Source organism: Netta rufina (assembly GCF_964035555.1).
Source record: "Netta rufina genome assembly, chromosome: 9".
Taxonomy (NCBI): domain Eukaryota; kingdom Metazoa; phylum Chordata; class Aves; order Anseriformes; family Anatidae; genus Netta; species Netta rufina.
The window spans coordinates 10,291,778-10,317,403 of record NC_140132.1 but is presented as its reverse complement, the minus strand read 5'-3'; the positions used below and the strand labels follow the sequence as shown (position 1 = coordinate 10,317,403).

Genomic DNA, 25,626 nt, shown 5'->3' with positions numbered 1-25,626 from the left:
CCTACAAATTCTTTCATATACGTACTCAAATGTTAAGGCAGAAGACTAAATGGAAGCTTTCTGTTTGAACTGCAGAAGTTCAGAAAAGTTTTAACGAATGGAAAAAGAAAGTTTATGCACTAGTAACTGTAATTCTTTGCAACATTTTGCTTACATGTACATTCACACCATGCATAAACACGTAAGGGAGAGACTTTTTCCTCTACCTCCCTCTTTGTTTCTGACATAATCTCTTCCTGCCCTCCCAGGATGATCATACTTGGCAGAAAGGACTGAATCCTAACCACAGAAATAAAATTCATCTACATTTGTTCCTAAATTTTCCAAGACAGTTGCACATTTTCATTGAAAGAAAGAGCCTCTTTTTCTATAGCAGCAAGATCAGACTTTTTATAATTGTACTTTTCATGCAGAGATGCTAGGGAACAGCCAGAATTGTACAGGATCTGTCAACAGGAAACCTGGCCAGAGATCAATCCCTGTTGGTGTGGATGCCCCAGCAAGGCCAATCCAGCTCTTTATCTTCTCTGAGAAATGCTTCTGTTCTGAATACTTACTTGGAAAATACGTGCAGTTGTGTTTCTAACTTTACCAGATATCAAACACTTGTAAAAACACAGAGCACTGATGTGATATTTGGCAGAAGCTGTCTGATAGTATCTAAGAACTGCCACAGGATGGTCTCATCTACATGGAGAGTATCTCACAGAACACACAAAGTAAAGGTTTTGTAGGAGCAGAGCAATGTTCATATCGTCAGTTTTCTTGCTTAATTTTTTGAATCACAGCCTTGACATTCTTCCTAGAATTGGTCAGAAAAAGACTGCTGCCCTACAGAAAATTTGCATTTCAATGTTCGTTTTCCTTACTAAGCAAACTGAACATTCAGAACATTTTTATACAAGAAAAATCAAAGGAATTACAGTTGTAAAATCTCAAAGCTAAAAATTGTTCATTAGGGAAAATTTTATTTTGACAGAAGATACCCAATCTGAACTGTAATATGTTTGTTTCAAACAAAATGTTTCAATCTTTTGAAAGAGAGATTTCTTTTTGTAACACTTCCAAAATGATAACTTTCATGTCAAGTTTGGTTTAAGTTGCCAATTCAAATGAACAAAACATAAATTTGCACATAGAAAACAGACTGGAATGCTGCAAATGCCAAGCCTGCAGTCCTGTGTCAAGAATCCAGAGTTCTGTGTCGCATGATGGCAGTTTCAAGTGGTCAACTACAGCATCTAACATACCACCACCAACTGAAGTTAGATGAGAAAATTTTCTGTTGTTCTTCTTACTGCTTCCTCTTATTAATCCCTCTAAAACAGTCATCTCTACCACCCAAGATATGAGCTGACAAGAATATTCCTAAAATCATTCAAAGGTACAAGAGTCTGTATGAAGGACTATCATGGACCCAAGCTAGTTCTTGCAGTCACATGTGGCTAGGCTCTCATAGGCGTGTAGGTGTGGTGCTAAGGAACATGGTTTAGTGCTAGACTTGGCATTGTTAGCTTAAAGGCTGGACTTGATATCTTAGAGGTCTTTTCCAGTCTAAATGATTCTGTGATTCTATAGCTTGCTTGATGCAAGTTTTCTTCATGCTTTTGTGTGATAGTACACTTACACCCTTCACCTGCTTGGGTCACAAACTTTTCAGTACCGGTATTTCAGCATCCAAGGCCTACTCAATCCACAATATTGATTTTTCAAGATCGGTGACTAATCAGCCTTTCAAATTATTTCACTACCTTCTGTTTTTCATAATTATTCTTTCTAAAGCTCATGCTGGCCTGTTGATCCTCATCCAATAGCTGAAAATGCTGTTTTGCTTGTCAACATAATTTCTTATACTGAGACATTGCTTATCCACTGTTTTCTTACCCACTGCATGTTTATTTTAAAACAAAAGAATACCGTAATATATTTCATAATGTTTAAAGCACTATTTGTATAACATACCTCATCAAATTCTTCTGTCATTTTCCTTATGATTTCTGCATTTTGCATGTTCCTGAACATTTCAATTCTTACAGTACCTGTAATATAATAAGGGAACAAAAGAAATTAACACAACCCATTTTTCACAAAATAACAATCTCAATGTTTTTCTGCTGCTAAATTTACAGCTCAATAATACATATGAAAGAGTATTTAATGTGATTATACAAAAAACATTGAGAAACAATGACTCTTGAAGAGACAAGTAAAACCATCAGAATGGAAGTTAGTAATATTTTCCACCTTTTTACTCTTCAAAACTGAGCAAGCATGATAGAGGAGCAACTAAAAACCAATGCAAGACTCACACCATATCTGCAGTTACCAAATGTTTTTAATTTTGTATGCAAAATAAAAGTCTTTCAGTTCTACAGCCGTTATTAGTATTTCTCTACTTTTTTATGATTATAGATTACAGATATACCATGACCTCTACGTGGAGGCACAGGAGTGGTTTCCAAACTGCTTAACTCAAGACCAGCATGGTTTATTACTAAGCCACAGCACTGTGTGAATGGAGCTCTGTAGACCAGAGCTACCACAATTGCATCGTGTGGTGCTATAGTCAAGACGTCTCTCCAAAACCAAAGGCTCCAAAGGGCTCAGTCAAGATGTGAGCCAGCTCAGGACCAAAAGCAGCAACTGCATCTATGTTATTCCTTCATCTTGATTACACCATTTCCCCATCACCTGAACAACAAAGTTTACAGGAGTAACTTTTCACTGTAAATTGTACAAAGCTACCAGAACTGAAAATATAATACAATAGCAATTAATGAAAATAAATGCAACTTGAATGAAATCACACTTTATATCACATTATTGCCTTTGAAACTAAACATTGTCTAAATCTCCAACCATATAATGCAAGTCACCATAGGGAATATTTTTTTTTTTGTTACTGCATTACATTTTTGCCACTTGACAATTGTCTTTTGTTAAAGGAGGAAACACATAAAACATAAGCAAACTTCAGAGCTACAATTCCCATCCCAACCTTGTTAACATTACAAAGAGTAAATCTCCCTAGTTTTGCAAAAATTTCAATTGGATTAGTAATCCACTGCATGGCTTCAAAAACTGGAATCAGAATCATAGAGACTTAACAGCTAACAGTATTAACTCCTGTGCGAAGAATAAAAAAAGATAAGTTAAGCATACTAAATATTGTGGGAATGTTTTTATTACACTATTTTATTCCATGAAAAACAAGCATTAGAAACATATGCATTTCAAAACATGTAAGCATAGTTACAGCTTTTATCTCTTAGAAGGGATACTGTTTCATAACAGAGCTTAAATTTTGATTTCTTGACTTGTTAGTGCTTCTTTATGAAATACTATTTACTTATCTCTTTCACATTAGGTTAACACTCAAGCTTAGTTCTAACAATGGTGATTTACGTCTGTGCATGATAATTTGCATATTTTTAATAAGCAATTATTAATGCACTGTATTGATATAAAACAAGAACTCAAAAGAATACTACTGTATGACCTGAGCTGACGACCTGTTTTATCAGCTTTGAAATCACCTCTATATGCAGCTATATTTTGAATATTTCGCCCAACAATGAAAGTTTTGTTTTAAATAAGTGAAACAGTTTCAATGTCTCAGCATGTTGGAAAGCGAACAGCTATTCCTAGAAATCCATCTCAACTGCATTAATACCTTTCTCTCATTGCATGCTGTCATCTGTTCTTCTGATTAGTAACAACACTCACTGAGTACAGAATCTATTGACTTTTATTTTTATAGTCCTGATTCAAATTTTATTAATTCAATTTACTTATTGAATAACTTCCGTACAATATATAACCATGTTACTTTGTATATTTACATTGCACATTGTATATTTACTTCATATATTTACAATGTATTACCATGTTACTTTGTCAGAAAAAGTAAAAATAGTGCAACTAAAATGCCTTGTTAATGCATTTCCCTCAATTCAAACCTCCCTTCAATTTAGTGTATTTCTGCTGTGGTTCTCTGCACCTTTCCTCCCTGAGGTTATGGAATGTAATTATATTGTGGGCACTATTTGGTGGCTTGGATATTGTTACTTTTTAAATCACCTCCTGCTTTTTTTTTTAACAGTCAAGTAAAGTAACATTTTCCTTTGCATGCTTTCTCGAAAGCAATTGGTTTCAAGAGGTAACTGCTTAAAGGACTGCATTTTTTAATTGCATCACTGCAATGCAGACTATTTATGACTAGGTCTATATATCCCTGTTTCTTTAGCAGCTTTGAAGATGCAGAAACAGGGCTCAAAGAAAGCTGATGGCTGGTACCAGAGGCACTCCCCATGTTACTGTCAGACAACAAACTGGGTATCTTGTGCCACAAGGGCAGAAACCTAGAACCTGCCCACTGCACTGGCCCAGGGGAGAGGCTGCAGACCCCAGGCAGCCTCTTCTGAACCATGGGAAGGCTTTTACTATCCATGACCAGAACTGAGACAGCATCATCCATCTCCTGGGCACCTGAGGATTTCTCCTGATGCTACACAGAGGTGGTCCAGCTGAGGCTCATACAGACTCCACACACACATTTTTCCCAGCTCCCTGGGGGCATGCACAGGATGGAACAAGCTCTCGACATCTCCTGCGGATGCCAGTGTGGACAAGAGCTCACAGAGGTGTCAGGAAGTGTTAAGAGGAGCGATGATTGACAGCATTTATCAGCTCACTGTCATGTCTCATTCTTGCTCCCACCTTCTGTGACAAACCACTCTTACTGGAAATCATGCCAAGCAAAATGAGCATTTCTACCTAAGTAGCAACAGGGAACAGCTTAGGCCTGCCTGTTGCCTGTCCCGCCCCCCCCCCCCCCCCCCAAAAAAAAAAAAAAACACAATCCTGTTGAAAATGGTAGTTTTTATAATTAATGAAAAGCTAAACTCTCTGATTTTAAAGTGAATCCTTAAACAGAATTTCTACTAAATCTAATTGAAGGTGTGGACTGTATTCCTACGGTCTGTGCCTTAGCCATGTTGCTACTAGTCTTTTATCCTCTTCTAACTGAATTTTACCTCTATTGTGAAGCTAACTCTTACTGTTTAATGCAGATTATTTAAATTATCTTAGCCCATTAAGAAACTGAGAGTTCTCAGTTTAAACTTATTCTCCCGCATTGTGTTTTTAAGTCTTCTTCTCATTGACATGTAAGTCTATTTCCTTAGTGACAAATTTCCAATGTAACTTTCAGCTAAAGGCAGCTATCAATTTAATTCATCAGTAATTAATCATGTCAGCCAACGTGGCTTTTTGAACGGAAAAGAAAAAAACATACAGATGACGCAACATAACTGCAACTACAGAAGAGAAGGACTAAGAAGGCCCACACAAAATTGCATGAATACAATTTAATAAAGCTGTGTATAAGACAGAACATACTACTTCCAGGAAATACAGCGTACAGTGAACTCAGTGGCTTCAGAAAGTATACTTAAAGTGGGAAGAATAACGAGTTATCAGGGAAAGCACTGTGAAAGAAAAGTAACAACAAAGAACTCTAAAAGCTGGCAATTCTGGTACTTGCAGAAGAAAGGACAGTTTTTGTGACAGAAACAAGGCCACTGCAGAAGTGCCACTCTAACAGGCCACAGTTGTGAGCTAACGAAAACAAATTGCTCACTGGTAAAGAGACTCCTGAAAGTTGGTAACACACTATATCCTATGATTCATAGTCAGTTTTAATCTCTGGTACCTTAATTCATAGAAGCTACAAAGCTAATATAATTCCTTCTCTTTTTGACCGCTCAGAAAACTGCAAAAAAAGAAGTGAGAAAATTCCAGCTCAAGACTAAAAAGTCAATGGATATAAAATAAGTCCACACTCTCCTGCCAAAGAAGGATTAATTGTGGGACCTTAAATACATGGTGAGTAATTATTAGCTCTCAACCGCACAAACTGGTTAACTGGAAGAAAGATTTATAAAGGCATCAAGTTGAAGACACTAGGAGATTTGCACTGAAAAGCATAATATGAAAAAGGCAATGCACTCTTTTGCATCGGCTCCAAGTCAATAGCTGGGATCAGAGCACTGTGAAATTGTCAAGAGAGGGCAAGTTTAGCAAAGATCTTGCTAGGATGGATGATGATTACAGAACTGCTGTGTGGGCAATATTTCTTTCCCCCAGCATCAGTCCGTGTGTGTTTCCTGTAACTTCCTCCCCAGCTTACTAAAACAGAAATAATCCACTTCTACAATGTCCGTAAAGTGCAGGCTTTAACCATCTGAAAAGCATTAATGACAAAACTCAACAGGAAAGATGATGAAGACTGAGGTGAACATTATTCCTCATGACTTAACCTGGGTCAAAGTATACTCCTGTAAAATTTCATTTACTGTTCCCAGAAGAGAGCAGTTTGAAATTAACCAAAAATTACACACTGGTTAAATATATATATAAATATTTTCTTTTCATGTTACTTGCTTACCATTACATAGAAATATTAAGGTAGATCTGACCTGATTGGAAACAAAAGATATTAATCTCAATGGAAACAGTGTTGGGCTGGTTGAAGAACATCCAAATAGGTGTTGAACATCCTAAATCCCATCAGGGCTCCTAATTTTCCATTGATTTCTCATCTTTAAAACTGAATACATTACTGAACCCAGAAGTCAGGATTCTAGAAAGAAGATACCCTAAATAGTTGAATTTTAACTTCCCCAGCAGACCTAGAAAAAGAAGGCGCTTTTACTGACCTATTCCCCAATTATTCCCGTGGCATTCACACTACGTTGCCCTGCTTCTGTCACAGATGAAGCAGTATTCGAAAGCCATTATCATCCTAAAAGATACAGCCCTAATTCATCCTTAGAACCGCTTCAGACCACGAACTTACTGAATGAATCAGCAAGAATCCCAATGGAAAAAAAACAAATCACAGTTTCATGCAATTAAAATCTTTTTAACCAGAGAAGTAGGCAATTATTAGAAAGGATTCTAAAAGTTTGTCTACGTTTGTCCTCCTACAAGAAAACAGAAACTGAGTATCTAATGTGTCAGCTCCCCAAATAGATTCGAAAGTGTTCTTTGAAATCTCTCTGCAAGGTTAAGCCCTTACCATTCAAGTGACACGCTTAGGAAAAGTGCATTCTCTTGTTGCAGTCCAACTCTTTGATTGATATTCCACTTATTAATTTGCTTACCAGAATATCATTTTGTTATTCTTAATTCTGTTTTCCTTATTGTGTGCACTGCTCTGATTTTGTCCAGCATGCTCTTACAACTCTTGAATATTTATATTTAATTATTTGATTTTCCACTTTCCATTTTTAGACCATTGCAGAGTACACGACTCAAGTTGCTCTTTTGATATAATTCCTATTCTTCCTTTGCTTTAGGTCATTTTGCACTTGACTCTGAAGTATCATTTCTCGGAACAAGTTCATTCTTTTCCCTTGGTTGTGTTTCCCAAGAAGACTTGTGTATCTATGTCCCCTGTCTACTCTTGTCCTCTTTTGAAGACCATCATCACTATTGTGCTCTTCAAATTGCTCTTGCAGAACTAGGAATATTCCTCTAATGACTAAGCTCACTACTTTGCCATCCTGATAATGAGAATTACCTCTCATAGAGGGCGCTTTCTATTTGTGTTCTCAAATCGACAGAGTCCTCACTGCATTATAAGAACTACATGGACAGCCCTTGACTTGCTATGTCCTACTCCTTGATGATACCTCACTAGTTTAAGTCCCTCCATCTCAGCAAATACTGTACATTACAGAACTATAAACTGTTTTAAAACAACAAGCTTTTGTATCTGGCCTTCCTCTTTTCGTGTCTTCTATGTCTAAACCATGTCTAAACTTACGTCTTTTTTATGTCTAAACTTCTACAGCAGAAACTCCCACCTCCTCTCCCCTTCTATCACGGCCTAGTTATTTTCAAGAGAGCTTTTCTAGACTTCAGAACAAATAAAAACAAATATTAAATAGGAGAAAGATTTAGGGGCAACTTTCTTTTCCTGAATGCTCAGATCCTGTTTCTTGGTAAAACTTCTTCCAAGCGGTTCTTTCTTTGAATTAAATGAATAAGCAAAGGAAAGATAAAGACCAGAAATGCCTTTACAGAGAACTGCATTAGCCCCACCATGAGTCTTAAGCAGTATAAGAAACATACAAATAAAACAGACTTCCACAGGATAGCAGAGAAAATAACAAACTACTTTTTACTTGTCATCATGAAGAGATTGCTTCATGAGATGAGATTACCTGAGGACAGAGACATACTTTTCCATAGCAATGTGATGCTAAAGTTGAGAAAAAATTGCAACAAAATCGAAGTTCTGGAATGGAGGAAATTTGGTTGTTACAGTCCTTTCCTCATTCTTAGGCCCCTTTTGTGTGCTCTCTCCTCCCAATGCCTGACTGCCACCTACAGTTCCTACTCTGTGCTCATTACGTGTCCAACAGTGGCATGCACGTATAGCACACGCAGTAACTGACTGAGACAGCAAGAGGCCATCCAAAGGGACCACTGCTAAAGCATTTCTAATTTTATGTCCTCTATAATACAACACACAGAAATGTGTTATTGTTTCATTTTACAGACCTTTATCACAAGCACTGAACTGCTGACTTATCAAAACCAAGTGCCGCTAAAGGAAGATATTCAGTATGGAAACCTCAAAAGTTTACTAAAAAGGAAACTGACTTCAAACAACCAGTAATGTAATAGTGACTGTAGCTTTAAACAGTATCAATACAGGTGATTAAAAGGACCTGTAAAGCTGGGAGAACCTCTAAGCTTTGATTACCATAGGGTTCACTGCACAAAACAGTGGAATTTCATTATCAAATGCTTGCTATTTCCAATACCCGGATAGCTGTTTCATTTTTGAAGTGAACAATTCCATGTTACACTTTTAAGTTCAAAGTTCTGAATGAGATTTAGAAGTTGGTAACTTCATGCATACAACTAGTGATTCATACACTCTGACTGTTCAAATCTTTCCAAAAAACCACGTAAGTGATATATGATCCAGAAGACACCAATGAAGGAAACAATTCCTTCATTACAGGTACAGGTACAAAAACACCAAAGTCTGCCTGAAAACGTTACAAAGAGGAAAATCATTTGTGTCAACGCCAACCTAGTTATTTCCCCTTGACTGAAAAAATAATTATGAATTCTTACTGTAAAAAGCGATAGAAACTTGAAGTCTATTTTAAAGAAACTGAATCCTATGAAATTCCTGATCTCCTAGTTAGGCATTAGAATTTGCTTCTTTTTAAACAAGTATCCCAAGCGTCTGGAGAATGAAAGCGAGAAAAAATACAGAATCCAGCAGTGACCCAAAGAACTACCTACTATTAAATCTGATCACTGTGCCAGAGTAGAAGGTTATGTCCTACAGAACCACTGGGCCTATTCATGGGTTGATGTTATTTTTGTGAAGTAATGCTTCACAAATCCCTTAGAGCTCCACAAGCATCAATAAGCAGCTAAAAGTAATTCATTTATGCAACACATATCCATTTTCAAAATTCTATAATGAACTTCCTTTTCTCAGTTTTTAAGTAAGTTGTCATGCAGTAATAGAAAAAGTTTGTTTTAGATTAAAAGATTTAAAAAAGCAGTAATAGGAAAAAATGGTCAGTTTTCAGAATGGAATAAAACTTTCTAAACACAGGTTTTGATAGAAACATGCTAAACAGCAGATATAAATGCTTTGAAAGGGAGGAAGAATAATGGAGCAGGCACAGTTTGCCAGTAACAAAATTATTTAGAAGAGCTAGAAGTAAAGCTGACAGTCACCACTGCCAAAGGATTTCATAGTAACAAAATTGATAAAATGGCAAATAATGCTCTTTAGGGAAAAGAAAAAACAAAAACAAAAACATATTAATTCCACAAACTACTACTAGAAAAAGCAGCAGGCCTACATAATTTAATGCATCCAGAAATAGCACACTTTATGTCTTAAAATTTTGATAAAGGAAACCTCTTCACTCTAAGTCAGATAATACTGTTTTAGTATAACTACAGTATTTGCATTTGGAAACAGTAAGCTGCTTTCATCTTGATGTTAACGTCACTGACTTTGAATAACAGAAGCCATATAATTAATAACTAAAGCCACTAAATGTAGTATTTGTAGTGAATGACTTCACAAAATGGATCCTTTCATGCTTTGATGGCTTGAAGTAATAATTCTCACAAGGCACCCACCTTTTTGTCAGATAACTGCAGACTTGAACAACAGCAAATGACATGAACATGAGTAAAAGCTCTGGAGCCTTTGCTATCCCAAAGGCAGTGCTTTGTTCCTGATTATGTCTTAACGCACTTGGTGGAAGCATCCACCATCACAGACCCCCAGCAGCTGCATCCTGCCCTGCACTGCCTCACTTCATTGTGGTTGAATGAGCAGTCTGTGATCAAGGAGGATGCTTATGCCTGAGGAGAGAGGGAAAGAGCTGACTCCATCATCTTACTCGGTTTAAACTCCTCTGAAACTCTCCACCTGCTTGCTTAGTACTGGTTCTACGATTCATTTTTTGTGAGCACCACTCATTCTTGCAATGTCCTGCACAAGTGCTGTAAGAAAACTTGTTACGTGAAACATTCTACATGGATCTGATGAAACAGAAAAATAACATAAGGACTTTTGTACTCAGTAATCGGCACTAGGTGTTAGGAGTGCAACTTCAGGTCATGTATAAATGAACCTTGCATTGGGTAGTAGTTTAGAGTTTACCTGAGCTGCAGGTTGTTAAGCCACACTGTGACTACTGTATTTAATGCTGCTAGTGAATCTATCACCTCTGAATTCATTTGTACTTTTCATCTCCCCAGAACTGTGCATCAATGAAATCTGCAGGTTAGCTCTATATTCTGTAAGAAAGGAACTCATTCTGTTTTTAGAGCTGCTGCCTGATCATTTGATTTGATAAGCATGGGATCTTTTTTTTTTTTTTTTTTTTTTTTTTTTTTTCCCTTTTTTCAAGAAACAGAAAATAATTGTTCCTCTACCTGTCGTTCTTTTTCCCATTGCTCGGTTCTTTCCCTCTCTAATTACATGTATGTATATTCTTTTGGAAGTGGGATGGTCAGAAATGCATTCAATGCTCAAGATGCAGATGTGATGCAAGTTTATAACATAGACTCCTTTGTTTATACACATAAATTTGCCCTTTATCTCCAATTCTTTACTTCACCTCTCAAAGCACTGCCAAGCAAAGAGATTATATTTCCTAATTATTCACAATGACAACAGGCTCTAGAGCAAAACAGCTCTTCACTTCATATGCAGAACCAAGCTTTGGCTTCATGCTGTCAGAAGTTACTCAAATCCAGTGACAGAAACATCTGTAGTTTGGACGAAGGACTGAAAGTTAAGCATAAGATACAACAACATAAATATCTGAATTATGTCCATTTAGGTTTATTTCTCTTTGAGAGTACTTTTATCGGGGCTGGCTTCACATCCAGGACATCAACTGCACTGCTAACATGCAGACCCATAAACTTCCCTCTGTAATGAGAGAGGCCCAATATGCACCTGAGCTCCTCTTGCTTCCTGGGTGCGGATCTTATCAGCACGTACAAATACCAGGTTGGAGAGTGCAATGACAACAGAGCTGGAGGACTCAGACAACCAAACACGAGCACACTAACAGCATAACTGTGTAAGCATTCCTGTAGCCAAGGGCTGAGTAGAAATATTACTGCCATTGCTAACAACAGGCTACAGGCATCTTAACTGCACAAGCCCCATGCTGTTAGGCTACGTACCGATGTGGTAGGAGCTCCTGCTGTGTGAACTGCAGCTTGGTACCAGGTGTCTCCTGTTATAACACACAGTTGAAGTGTGGGATAATAAATAGCAAAGGCCTTGAAAACACAGAATCTGTCTGATAAAATGATTTTGGCTAAAACAAATTGCTTTGTACCAGTATTCAGTACTGCGATGTGCCACCATACTCTCCTTGTGACATCTACAATATTTTCTAGTAATTACAATAAACCCCAGATCAGTTTTAAAAATACTCTTTACAGTAAAAATAACAGATCTTTGTTCCAACACACTTCATATACTACAGATTCTTTATTATGCATTCTTTTAGACAGCAAAGTTTTAATCCACCAATTTGGACAACAATAAATAGATTATGATTATTTAACAGTTGTTGATGACTGATTTTCCTGTTTTCTTTCCTGTGATTTTTACCTAAGTTGCTCTATGCAGGGACAAACTTATATCTGCTTACATCTACTTACATCTACACAACACCTCCCAGTTTTCTAAATCTTTTTCTAAATTTGCTTTTCAGAATTCCTCATTCATCACTCTGAGAGTTACCAGGCAGTCAAACACTGGCTGGTATCTTCTCATAACATCTACTTGATGAAAAAAATAAAAATAAAAAAAGCAGATATCTTAAAGTACAACAGTAAAATTGACACTGTAACCACTGCAAAACAGATTTGCAGCAGAAAGCTAAGGAACAGTCAACTTCATAAAAAGTACTTGCTTCACAAACCAACACTGGAGATACAGAAATGTCTTAGATATAAATTAAGTCTAAAACATTTGATTATCCTGGTTAAATTAAAGTCATCATCTACCTGAAAATGTTTCTCTGCTTTTTTATTAATCTAGAAAAAGGAGATGAGACTTATGTGTGCATTTCTGTCTGTAAGTATGCTGCTTAATGAAATCTGAACTGTTTCTTTCAACCAATCTAACAGATCTTAGATATAAAAGGCTCCAATAAAGTTTACAAAAGCTGATAGTTGAGAAGAAACCAAAGACACTACAAACCACGACCTGAGTCTCTGGTAAGACACCAAAAACCCCTCTGAGACAGGAGAAATAGAGGGACGCTGACATCGTGAATGCCACTGCTTCTTCAAGAAAAGCTTCAAGTGGAGCACACCAACTTCTTCTACACTAGTGTTTGCTATATAGCTTATTTGGTGTCCAAAAAGTTATAAGCTTCAAGAACTTTCTGAGTGTATTACATGGCATTCAGAACTTCATCTCTCATCAAGAGTATCTGACACTTCATGAGTATGTTCAACAGCTTCTGTACAGTTCAGTGAAGATGACAATGAACACAGAAACACTAGATATCACTCTTCATTATTCCTGCTACTCCTGAAATCACTTGTTTCCAGTATATTAAAGACTAAAAGCACTTACTGCCCAGGATCTATGAAAATGCAATGCAAAAATTAGCAGAGCTGGCTCAAAGCAATGCCTTTATCCTCCTCTTTCCCCATTTAAAACTATGCAAGGTGAAATTTTCCTTTTTCATGTAACTGTTTTTCCTTCTTTCCTAGGAAAAAAATCAATTTTCTATTATCTGTTTGCTCACTCTAATACTTTTTGAAAATCTGAACACATGTATGGAGGTGTTTCTTGTCTAAGGAAATAATAAATTGAGAAACCACCTGCAAAAATGCATAGTATGTGCACATCGCAGAATTAAGATGCTCTCTGCAACCTTCATTTAGTCTCATGTGTGTGCACTGTGACTGTCTAGCCTCATTAGGCACAGGGAACTTGACAGTTCTGGAAATGAACAGGGATTGTGCAGGTGAAATTATTGCATCTTGGCTGTGTGCAGCTCTTGCTACAGCCAATGAACTTGGCAGGCAAATGCAGGAAGAAAGAGGATGGTCTTACAAGATAAATTGATTATGATGCTGCAGACTGCTATTTTCTTACTGTTCAGAGTTCCCATGAGTGTCTGGACAATCTAAACTATGTCAAAAATGGTCCATAACTGCACATTCTTCATTTTCCAGGCATCTACTTTGCAGTCTTGTGGATCAATTCAAAGTGCAGCATACAAACAACTGTATTTGCACGTACATTGACTAACACCTTTCTTTGGGTATTTAAAAACAAATAAAATAAGAAAAAGAATAAAAGTTTTCATTAGCCCTTCCTTACTGGAGAAGATTATATTCTAATGGCCTAGGTTTGAGACCTCCTTTTTTCTTATTGCAAATAATCTATCTGTTCCACAAATTTAAGAACAAGTTTCCATTCCATGAACTTCACAAAATCTTCTAGGTACTCTGAGCCCAGTCATTAAGCAATTTGAAGATAAGGAGCAGGAAGTCAGTAACAGCCATGCTTTAAACATTTAGTATGTTATCTGGAAACAACTCCCCACAGGGAGTGGTACAGATGTCATATTTGCTGTCTCAAGAACTTTTTTTTTTTAATTAATGACAGTGTGTGTTAGCCAGTTATAGAAGAGAGGCAGTATCTTTATTTGAAAGGGATTTAAAAATAAAAATTAGTTGAAATCCTACACAAAAAAGCCCGTGAAAAAAAAAAAAAAAAAAGGTTTCCTTTTTTTTTTTTTTCCCCTCATCAGGATTGGGTTACTATTGAAAAATAACAGAAAGCATCATATTCAAAGTGAGCTTAAAGCAACACCAAGTGAACTTAACAATAGCTGCTCAAACACTTTGGCAGGGGCAAGTGAACAAAAGAGCACATACCAGAGCACAAATCAGTAAAATCTGGATATGCTTGGTGATAAATATAATGCAAGAGGGAACTGTCACCTCTGAACTGAGAAAAGACAAACTGCTGGCAGCTGTCACGACAAGGTTGGAGAAACAGCAATCCTAGGGCAAATCTGAGGTCATCAAAAATGTGTGGAGTGGCAACTGGAGATGCAAACTGAGGAAAGACTGGAAAACACACAGAGATCACTGCAGTGTTGACAACAACTTTAAGTGTGAATTTGGAAGAGGTGCAAAAAAACGAGAGGTCAACATAGAACTTGTTTCTCATCAGCAGATATCTAGGATTCACTATTTGTGAGCAAAATGAAGTTTACATCAGTCTTACTTTGTCTTATGTAAAGTTTGTTTTTCTAGTACTCTAAATGATAAAGCAGTAACTAATAGAAAGGGTGCTGCAAGACCGATAGCAATAAATAGAGGATGAAATACAAGAGGGAATAGAGAGCTTAAGTGAAGAAATGAAGAACGCTAATTAACACAAAGATGGTGGACTCGAGGGGAAAAATTAATCAAGTACCACTATGGAAAAAGATCAAAAACACAAAGGAATGCAGCAAGGGCAGCAGGTTTAATCTGGAAAATGGCTTAAATCCTTATTTACAATCTCCTCTCAGATTGCTTCTACCTCTACCCTCTACCTTACAAATATGAATAGTAGAATTAGTTGAAATGGTGTATTTGGCTTGAATTAGAAATGGCACTGAAAATAATCAAGTGTTACTATGCTGCTAGTGCAATTCTCTGTAGATTTCCAAATGCAAGATGCCACTGATGCAGTCACTTTACTCCGCTGGTTCTGTATTACGGAGCGGGGGAAATTTATTTAAAGTGGGAATATACGAAGCAATGCTTGGGCAAAATATTTTAACATAACCTACAGCTAATGTTTGATTTTGCAATGAGCATTTATTTTTCACAATAGCTTGTAACAAACTACTCAGAGTATTTTTTTTTTTTCCTTTTGCCTTTCAGCACTTTAAGCAATCCTTTAGGTTTCTCAGTGCTTCCTCTTCCCCACTATCAGTTTAAGATGTTTGGAAATCTTAACATAAGAGTGTCTTTATCATAATACACTCAAATTTTTAAGATTAACTGTAATGCTGAAATCATTTTTTTGGCATAATGACACTTTCAGCTGTAATTTAGTGTAAACATAGACAATGTCTAGCAATTTTTTTGTTATCCTTCTTACGTGAATTTTTCCTTGAAATACATAATAGAAGCACCAAAGGATGTTATATCATGGGTCATCCACTTGAAGAGATTATTCAAAAATTGAGTTACATTTTTAATATATGGTGCTGTTCAGCAATATATTCTGGCTGCAGCATTCTGCAGCAGCATAAAGCAGCCCCACAACATACTCATCAAATGAAATGGGTTTACTGCCATTTTGGCTGCTGAAGCAGACCTAAACCACCATGATGTACGCTCGTCTCAGGGAACACCTTCTTTTCTTGTAGATTTTGGAGTCCATCATTTTTTCCTCTGGTTTTATACTTCCCTGCATTTAAATTCACAAGCTTACCTCTACAACCTTCATTCCTCTGTTACAGAAAAGTATGAAACAGATGTTTCAGTTTCCCTTTCTCATTGAGTTTTCCTTATTAATGAGATCTCATGCACATTATTAGATTTTTCGCCTAGGGTTTTTAGTATTTTTTTGCTGTTATTACAGGCTGTTAAGAACAAAAAGAAATGCACAAAGCATTTCACATTTTCAAAATGCCTGCCACCTTACACTGTTTCCACAAGATCAAAGTCTCAAAATACCTAAGGGTTAAATGCGTTTTTCAAATGCATCTCACTGTTTCTAATCAGAATGAACTGCAAGCCTTGCTTTACACAGGTAGGTAGACAGGACCACTACCGGGGTGACGAGTGCAGATACTCATCTTTCGCAAAAGCAGCTTGTTGCTCAGTCTCCCTTCAGAACACTGGGATACATTAGCCACTTAATAAGATCAATTCTTTGAGTATTACCCTGAAAGAAAGCTACAGGATATCCATCTGTGCATTTTAAACCTAGATACAAGCCCTGCAGTTTATCTGTATCTTGTCTCCCATCTTCACAGCTTGGATATTGAAACTGGTCCACAGTATCTCTGTTGATTTTATAACCTACCATAGTCAGAGCAAAGCCAATGCAATACTATGAATATTGTATGCTACAATAAACGCACTTTACTATTAAAATGTTGTACTATACTAATATGCATTGATTTACACTGTACTAAACTAAAATTAATCTAACACATAGCTGAGATCTATTAACTTACTTTGAATGTCAAAATCCTTCCCTCCTGCCTCAGCCTCTGATTATATTTTTGCGCTTTCTCCCTAAGATGTATTAAACACCTCTGCAATCAATGAGATAAAGCTACTAAGTTACCATTCATGCAGAAAAGCACTATGTCAACACTAAATTTAATTCTATATCCCAATTAAGGAGGTATAAAAAACAATAGTGGAGTTATACACATAATATGCCAAGTAACACTACACAGTAATAAAGGCCAATGTATCAGACAATCAGAGCCATAAAGCAATATACAAAGTTAAACCAACTGCCAATTTTCATAGGCCACCCTTTCCTTCTCAAGAAGGAAAAGTTCATACCCAGCAGTTACGAATGTACTCTGGAAACGCCTTGTGAACTGCTGAACCCAGCCACGGCTTCTTATCAGCAAACTCCTTACATCTAAGCTTCATTTGAGTGCAGAGATCACAGAAACTTAGGACAGAAGCCGGCTGCGACAGCCGAGTTAGTACATAAGAACCCTGTGAACTAAGATTTGGTCATAAAGATGGTATGAATACAGTTTCACTCTTTAATCTCAACCAATGCATTTATTGAAAGAATTCCAAAGAACAACTGGAATAAAATGGAAGAAGTGGGGAAAAGATGGTTAGGAGAAGTCTCTACAAAATTCCACGTGGGAACCCAGAAGTTATGAATGATTTATACAAAGTATCTGTATCTTTATCTATACATTAAATAATTTATTATGTCTCCAAAAAATTCCCAAGGAAGTAGCCAATGAAGCATTAGAAATCAAAATAGTGGTAGCAAAAAAGTATCACACAGCTGAAGTACAATACCTACTGTTACATGCTACCATGGAAACCAGAAATAAAAATGGGTTGAAAATTAGGTATCAGACATTTGAGAGTAACAACTTCCTTCACTGCTATTTGACAAAATAGCTGGCAAGTGCTTGAGTGCTTGTTACGGGCCTGGGCTAGTATCTTTCCTATTGGTATGTTTTTTACATTCTGGCCCAAAGAAGCACGATATTTAGAGTGTTTGAAAATCTTTAGAGCTCCAATGCACTTCCTCCCCTTCCCCTCCCCCCAAAAAAAGTCTGACATTAGTGTAACTTCATGTACACTTTGTAAATTACACTTAAGTCATGGCTTTCGTTATAAATTGTCAAAAAGTATATTCAGTAGTGAAATATCACGTGAGTTAAGTTGGCAAAGAATAAGCATACATCACCAAGAAATCAAATCTCAGGATCAACTATTAACATTCCTTATGTTGGTTGTAATACTAGCACTGAAAGACTGATGTGTCCAGTAAAAAAAAAAAAAAAAAAAAAAAGACATGAATATAATTTGAGAACAAAGAGCAAATTAACTCATGCATGTTTCCTGTATCATTACCATTAAGATTAAACCCTTTGTAACTCAGATAAAGAATTCAAGACAGAATCCCTTATGGTTCCTCTGTTAATCAGGCCATAAAATTCCAATCCATTACAGAAATACCCACAAGTAGCACCAGAAAGTAACTAGCATATATTTTCTTCTGCCTATTAATGGAAAGGACTTCATCTTCTGGAAGCAAAGTCAGTGGTAATTGGCTGAAAAGACTTACAGTTCAACAGCTGCTTGGAAAATTATAAATCAAAGTGCTCTCAATCCATAAATCAATCTTCTTATAATTCAAGGCAAAAAGCTATTCTGACAGTGGTCATTTACCCATTGGCCAAATAATACAGCAAGATACAAACACAAACTTATACTTTCCTCTGAAGCTGAAAAGAATGTGGTTTACTGTTGTTTTACCAACAGTGACTTAGCAATATGAAATTATGATTTCTAGTCAGGCATAACACTCACATTCTTCTCTCTTCAAAAGTAAGTGTTAATACATTTGATTTTCTATTTTGGACTGCAAAAAACAGATTTTCTCTTTTTGTTAAATCACAGTTCTAGAAGAACCACCTCACTGCAGATCTGAAGTAACTCATCTTCAAAGACTTGAAAGAAGGGATTTTAATGATTTCCACTACATTCCCTGCCGGCGTTTGCTTCACAAGAACTGAGATCTTCAGCTGGCTCTATACTCTGAAACCTCCACACAGGAAATTCTGTTACAAGACTTAGTGTCAGGGTAGAAAGGACACTTGGTAACTTGACTGGCCCAGCAACCGTTGTCAGTTCCCAAACATTTAATAATTCACTGACAGTTTCAGAGTCCAAAATTGACATGTCACATGATCCTTGAGGCTGATTTACAGAAGCGGTTAGGATGACACAGGATTCAATGCCTTTTGGGGCTGTAAAATAGTCTGACGGGAATTTGGGTTGAGTTCAGTTCAAACAAAAGTTGGATGAGCAATATCCTTGGTACCAAAGGAACTCCCTACATACACACTGTCGTACACACGCTCACTTAGTACAGTACGAATTCAATTCACATAATTCAATTCCAGTTGTAAAGATTCTCAGTTTCTTTGGGATCATAACTTAACAAACAAAAAGGGGACTCAATAAAACCAGCTCTAACTGGAAGAAATGACTTAAGTTGTTATGGGAATCTGTGGAAACGTATCATGCTTGGTGTGCTAAATCTTGCCCTTTTTAGTCTTCTCCACCATCAGGAAAAAAATAGCTAAAAGGCAACCAGTAAGAACACAGGAATAACAGCAATCTTTGGTTAAGCTCCAAAGACGCTCTTCTTGAATATATCCTCCTCTTCTTCATCAATGAGCAAAGAGTCACCCTAACTGGCTAATTAATTAAACTGACTTGAAAACTACAAGATGAAAATGGTAGGCAAAAATGGCTGTAATCAACCAAACAGAAACCTGACATATACATGTATTCAGGTCACCACAATTTGAAGTTCCACTACTGCCACAAAATCTGCAAAACTATTCTCAGCTAAACTACTTAGAAAAAAAGTATTTTTTTTCCATCATCAAATAGAAGTATAATCTATGATAGTTCTCAATTTAATAAAAGAAAGGCTACTTAGCAGCACTGTTAGGTCCCTCAGAAATCTCCTCATTATTCAATAGCATAATTAAAGGCACTCCATGTATTCCCACTGCCCTATATAAACCCTATGGTGTACTTACTAATCAGCTTTAGCCTCCCAAAATGAAAATTTTGCCCTTTCTTTTAATAGATGGCCATATACTAATTTTCTTAACAGCTTTTGTGCACACCTGCTTTTCCACATTACTTTGTTCTTATGCTTAAGGGATGCCAGTACGCTAAAACAACGTGGCTTTCTTTTCCAGAATGTAGTATCTTCCACTTTCTATCTTATTTCATTCATTGATTTTATTGTTATCCACCTGCCTGAGCTCTGCAGTATTACTCCTACTTCTGTCCCCAGAGACAAATTAAGCCTATGTAAAACTTCAGTCTGTCATCTCTCTGGAAGAACAACTGAAGACTACATAATTTTCTGGTAGTTTAATGATATTATTCCAAAATTGTTTCTACGTCTAGGAGCGTGATTTGATCAGTTTTTGATTCTCACTTCATTAGTTTACTTCAGGATCTCCTTTTTTGAGATTTGCGATTTTACTTTCCAAACAACTTTTAGTACATCATAGGTCAGTTATTTTTGTGGTTTAGATAGGGCTGGTTCTGTATTTTGTTGTATCTGATTCTACAACTGGATGATACAAAAACGTTTGGAAACATGTCACTTTGTGGTGATCCAATTTACTGCCTTTCATAGTTGTGTAAACAGAAGCCCCATTCAATCTCCAAAATGAAACTGTTTGAGGTGCAGCATTTAAGTTACAAAAATATTCACAACTATCCAGGCAGAAATTTCCAAAGAATAATTTTATAATGTCAATGACTTTTTTTTAAAAACAATGTCATTCTTTAGCGGTATTTTAGAAAAGTATGACCTCTAACTCTTTTCATAGAGCTACCTGCAATACTTCCCAGTTCAATTCATACAGCTGCTTATGTATTCTTCATTCAGAGACTGTACTGGGAATAAACAAGATCAATAGCAAATGCATTCTTGCCATACTAAATTAGATCTGAAGCAGAACTTGTTTTAGTGGGTTAATCCCTTGAGAATTGTGGGATCTGATAATCTCTTGACTGTAATAAAAGGTTATTTCAAATACCATTATTGGCTATATCTACATATGGTCTACAAGAACAACAATATTATGATCTATATAATTAAATATATCTACAGTAAGTTTTCATTCCAAAAAGTGGCAAAAATTTCTAGGCCCTTTTTCCATGATCATTCTGTCCTAAATCACAGCATTTTACAAGCAATCTAGACTCATTTCAAGAATAAATGAATAAATCAAATAAATAGTAGGGAAGGTGGTAAATCTGACGACTATAGGAAAAGTATTTCAAAAGATCATGTTATGACTTTGTAGAGGTTTACTTCCACAACAGATGGTGCCTATTAAACTCAGCAGACTACTCCTGAGAGAAAAGACTTTCTCATCAAAGGTGTTTTAACCTTGTAACTGTAGAGTTCACCCCTTTATGAAATCAGGCAGTTTCAAACTGAAATACCAATGCTACAGATGGAAAATATAAATACCAGTTTCATTTAAGCCAATGATGTTAACTGAAAGAGAAGCCAAACATTTCTACTGATGTACCCAATTCTTAGTTGATGAGTTATCCAAAAACTGGGTTCAGCTTTGCTTACTTAAGCAAAAATACAGAGTACTAGAAAGCTAGATCCTAACCTCTTTTTGCAAGATTTGATGGTACTTTTGTGCAACACCCTGTTCCACCCTTCCAGGTATCCCAGAAATTTGTACCATGCTTCTTGCTTGAGGCAAAAAAAGGAAAAGAAGAAAACATGGAGGTAAAGGCAATATATACCAGTGTGCCCTGTAACAGATTTGATCCTGGCAGTACCATGAAATGGCATGACTTCCAGTTAAAAGAAGGTGAAAAATTTTAAGGCTCGGCTGGTCATAGTTTAGGCTGAAGAAGACTGAGGCTGAAGGCTGATGTAAATAGTGAATAAAGTAAGTAGTACTGCAATGTTAGAGGATTGTAAGAGTCCGCTTTTTATTCTTTCCAATTCTGATGCACCTTCTTTGACACCCTAGCTGCTCTTTTTCTTCTATATCCAGCTACTACGGAATCCTTGCAGATTAAGGTAATACTGGGTTTAACAACTTTCTTTGTGCTGGAGAATAAGGCTGTTTCATTAGAATGCAGATCTTCTTAATCATCCCTGACTTTCTCTTCAAAAGTAATTACTGAAGTGTGTACTAGCACTATACTTAATAAACTAAGTATGGTTTCCTTAATGCAAAAAAGAGAGAACAACTACAGTGTTACCTGAAAAAAAAAAAAAAAAAAAAAAAGTAGTTTCTAGAATTTAATTCGTACTCTTGGTGTGGAAAATCTGACTCTAACACCAGCAGAATTTGTATGTTTGGAAAGGCAAGAGAGGCAAGAAGTCATTGTACTTGTAACCTAGTTAGAAAGCACTAAGATCTAGTGGTATTTGATGGCTTTTTATAGTTTATGTCTTCAAAGAAAGTACATTTTAAGTCACCTAAAAAAAAAAATCTGGCAAACATAACTAATGCATAGGTAAAGACGAACTCATAGGCAGGCATAATCTACCCATAAGTCTTAGAGCAGTACTGTCAAAAAAAACACCAAACTGACGTTTTTCCTAATCTGTTTAGTACAGAGGGGTTCCTCCTACAACAATTTATACTACATAAAAAACATACCAAGCATAACAAAGATGAAATTATACAGATATGACCTGTAACAAAACTATTCTGAAGCCTTAAAATCAAGAGGTATTTATCGGTGTTCCCTTTTAAATTAATTGTAGCACTAAAGCATCATGATAGACCTGATAGAAACTTCTCAAATAGTGCCTTTACAGTCACATGAGGAGTACCATTTTCCTGATTGATATGTATGTAATTAACTGAACACATTGGAAAACAAGTGGTAATATGTGAAAGCCTTAGGCCATTTATCTTCAACGAGCAGTCCCATAAATGATATTACAAGCTATGAATTCACTAAGTAGTACACAGGAGAAGAACACAAACTTTGTTCCATGCTTACAAGTGCTTTCATTTTTATCAGATTTGAACATATGACAACAGCACCGGCAGTGCAAACCTTGCTTTTATTCACTAAAAATTCAAAGGTAGCTTGCCATTCCTTACATTATGCATTTGACAGCTCTAAAACATTCCAGTATTTCTAGTCTTCAATTCAATTAATTGAATAAATTTGTTTCAAATAATTTAAAATTTTAAATTAATTCACATTAATAAAACATTTAATATCTGATTCTAAGCCCACTTATTTTTGGTCATGCTTGATATACAAATAGTTCAATGTTTTCATGGAGAAAGTAATAAAAAATTGTAAATGTTTGTTTTAAATTACTGTTGCTCCTGTTACCAATTCCTAGGGTAAAATCTTGGACTGAAGTCAGAGGTCAAAACAGCAGGTATTTCATTCAGCAATTTACGAAACCACAGACCCAGCATGCCCTTCATTCATGTCCACTGTACTGCACAGTCAGCAGATTTCTGCATTTTTTTCTACTGGTTTCTGAAAGCGGTAGGATGCACCTTTTAGGAAAAAGAGGCAATCAGCTCATAGGTGTTTATGACTGTGATGTAGTATTTCAAACCTTTTCCATACTCTCACGTCTGAATTCTTTTATTTTTAAATTTTCAAGGCTTCCAGAAAAGTCAGGAAGGTGGAAAGCTTAAAAATAAAACAAACAAACCCACAAACCAGAGATTTGTAGCTATTCTTCCCACAGGCAAATTCTGAAGAGCAACAGAATAGAAAAAGACAGGAAGAAGTACATGAGATGAAAGTATAGAGGCCATTCTGCAGAAAACAGGAAGAAAAATGGAAAACTTTTCTGATTTAAAAGCCACTGACACTAAAGCTTGAACTTCAAAACATTTAACGAAAAGAATCCATATGCAAATTTTCACAAAAATTCACTTTGGACATAACCACATTACTTGCCAAAGGTTTGATATGACAACTTTATCTAACTTCACTTAAAGAACTGAGCTGATGAAACATTTAACGCAGCTGTGGTAACCTAATTTATTTTCTACCCAAGCCAGTTAATAATTTGCATCTTATTTTCACTTTGAATGTTGTAAGCTTTCACTTCAAAATAAACACATTGCAAAAATGACCTTGAGGCTCAGAATCAAGAAGTAGAAAGTTCAGATCTGGTTCATCTTCACCACACATGAAATTAAAAAGAAAATTAATTCACTTCTATCCTTCAGTCTTACCTGCCAGTTTTTGAATGCGGTTAGCGGTATCTTTTTAATACCTCATAGAGGTATTGGGGACATATATTTATTTCTGTACATTATTCATACAGAAAATTTTATAAAACCTTAACATTACTGGGACTTAGGTAATGTACAGGTAAGCATCATTTTTTTTTTTAAATGTGCAATGGTCATTTACTTCACAAATTCTCCCCTATACTCACACACTAAAAAGGGGTTTTATAGAAAAAACTTAAAGTGTGTTTTATGCTTTATACCCATAATAAAAATGTGAACTCCGACACAATGAATAACTTTATTTTCTAAGTTATTAAAAATATTAAATATGTTCAGAGTATCAATTACGTAGTAATACATGAATGACTGAAGGAGGAAGCATTTTACCACATGCCAAAGCCAGCAACATTTCTCACAAACAATTTTGCAGTTCCTCATGTAAGGACCATTTGCAGGAAATTACATTTGTCATTCAGTCTTCTTTCAATGCTCAATAGCATTCATCTGTAAGAATAATATCATTCCACTGACCACAAACAAAACTGTGTTCAACTAACCAATAAATGACTGTCCTTCTTAAACCAAAACATTATTCCCCTATTAAAACATTATTAATCAAAGTAAATAACACTATTTCCTCTCTAATTTGCTTTCTGAAATCCTGCCCAACAGCAAAGCAAGCAGTTGTTTGGTCTTTTCTTTTGCCAGTCATACAATGGCCACTTCACAGCGCTTATTCCTGGTTTTAGCCTTCAATTTCCTTAGGTAAAACATAAATCTATTAGCTTGCTCCATGCCCTCAATTAAGGGCATAGAACATTAATAAAAATCAAAATGAGCGTGTGTCTCATGTTCAAGCAAGCTAGCTCATAAATCCTGCGCTTGTTGACTCTGTCTGTACCATATGACCACAGAATTTTTCAGAGTGTCTTACAAGAATGTGTCAGGAACAACTAGAGATTCAAAGCTCAAGCTGAAAGAGTGTGGACTCCTGTCTGCCCGATTCACAAGGAAATGTTAATAAAAAACATTCTGCTTTCAATATTGTGCACGAAGTTCTTACACAGATTCCTGCTTACTTGCAATTAAAAAAGTAACACTAAACAACAGCAGCAATCATAGTTGACTGATGGCAGTTTGAATATTTATTCATTAACATTGAATTCCTCAAAACAAAACAAAGCAAACAAAACAAACAAACAACAAAAAATAATAGTGAAGATTTTGAGGTGGAATGTGACACATGAGAAAATCTTCATATAAAGGAAATCCACCCACTTTCTTGACCAACAGTACCACTCCTAAAATCAACTTGAGCGTGCCATATCACAAACTTTCGAAGGGGGAGCCCTTTAAAATCCAGAGAACACTGTAAGGCTAAGAATTTAACAGTGAGGAACTTTCACCAATTTTGTTTCTCCAGTAACTAGTGTCTTAAAGCTGTCCAATACAGGGCAAGGTGAGCAGAAGATGCAGAGCTCAAACCACTTCTGCAAATCCTCTTAAGAAGTTACAGGTTTCTGGCTTACCTACCAGAAAAGAAATGAGAGGGAAGCAAGAG

At 36.2% G+C, this 25,626-nt stretch overlaps 1 protein-coding gene across 3 annotated transcripts in view; it reads right to left on the bottom strand.

Annotated features, from left to right (window-relative positions):
- STAG1 (STAG1 cohesin complex component) overlaps window positions 1-25,626 on the bottom strand; it is a 178,068-nt gene that overhangs the window by 82,081 nt on the left and 70,361 nt on the right. For all 3 annotated transcript variants that reach the window (XM_084292195.1, XM_084292196.1, XM_084292197.1), the window contains exon 6: window positions 1,963-2,039. In XM_084292195.1, coding sequence (XP_084148321.1) covers window positions 1,963-2,039 — 77 coding nt within the window. The remainder of the gene's footprint in view (window positions 1-1,962; window positions 2,040-25,626) is intronic.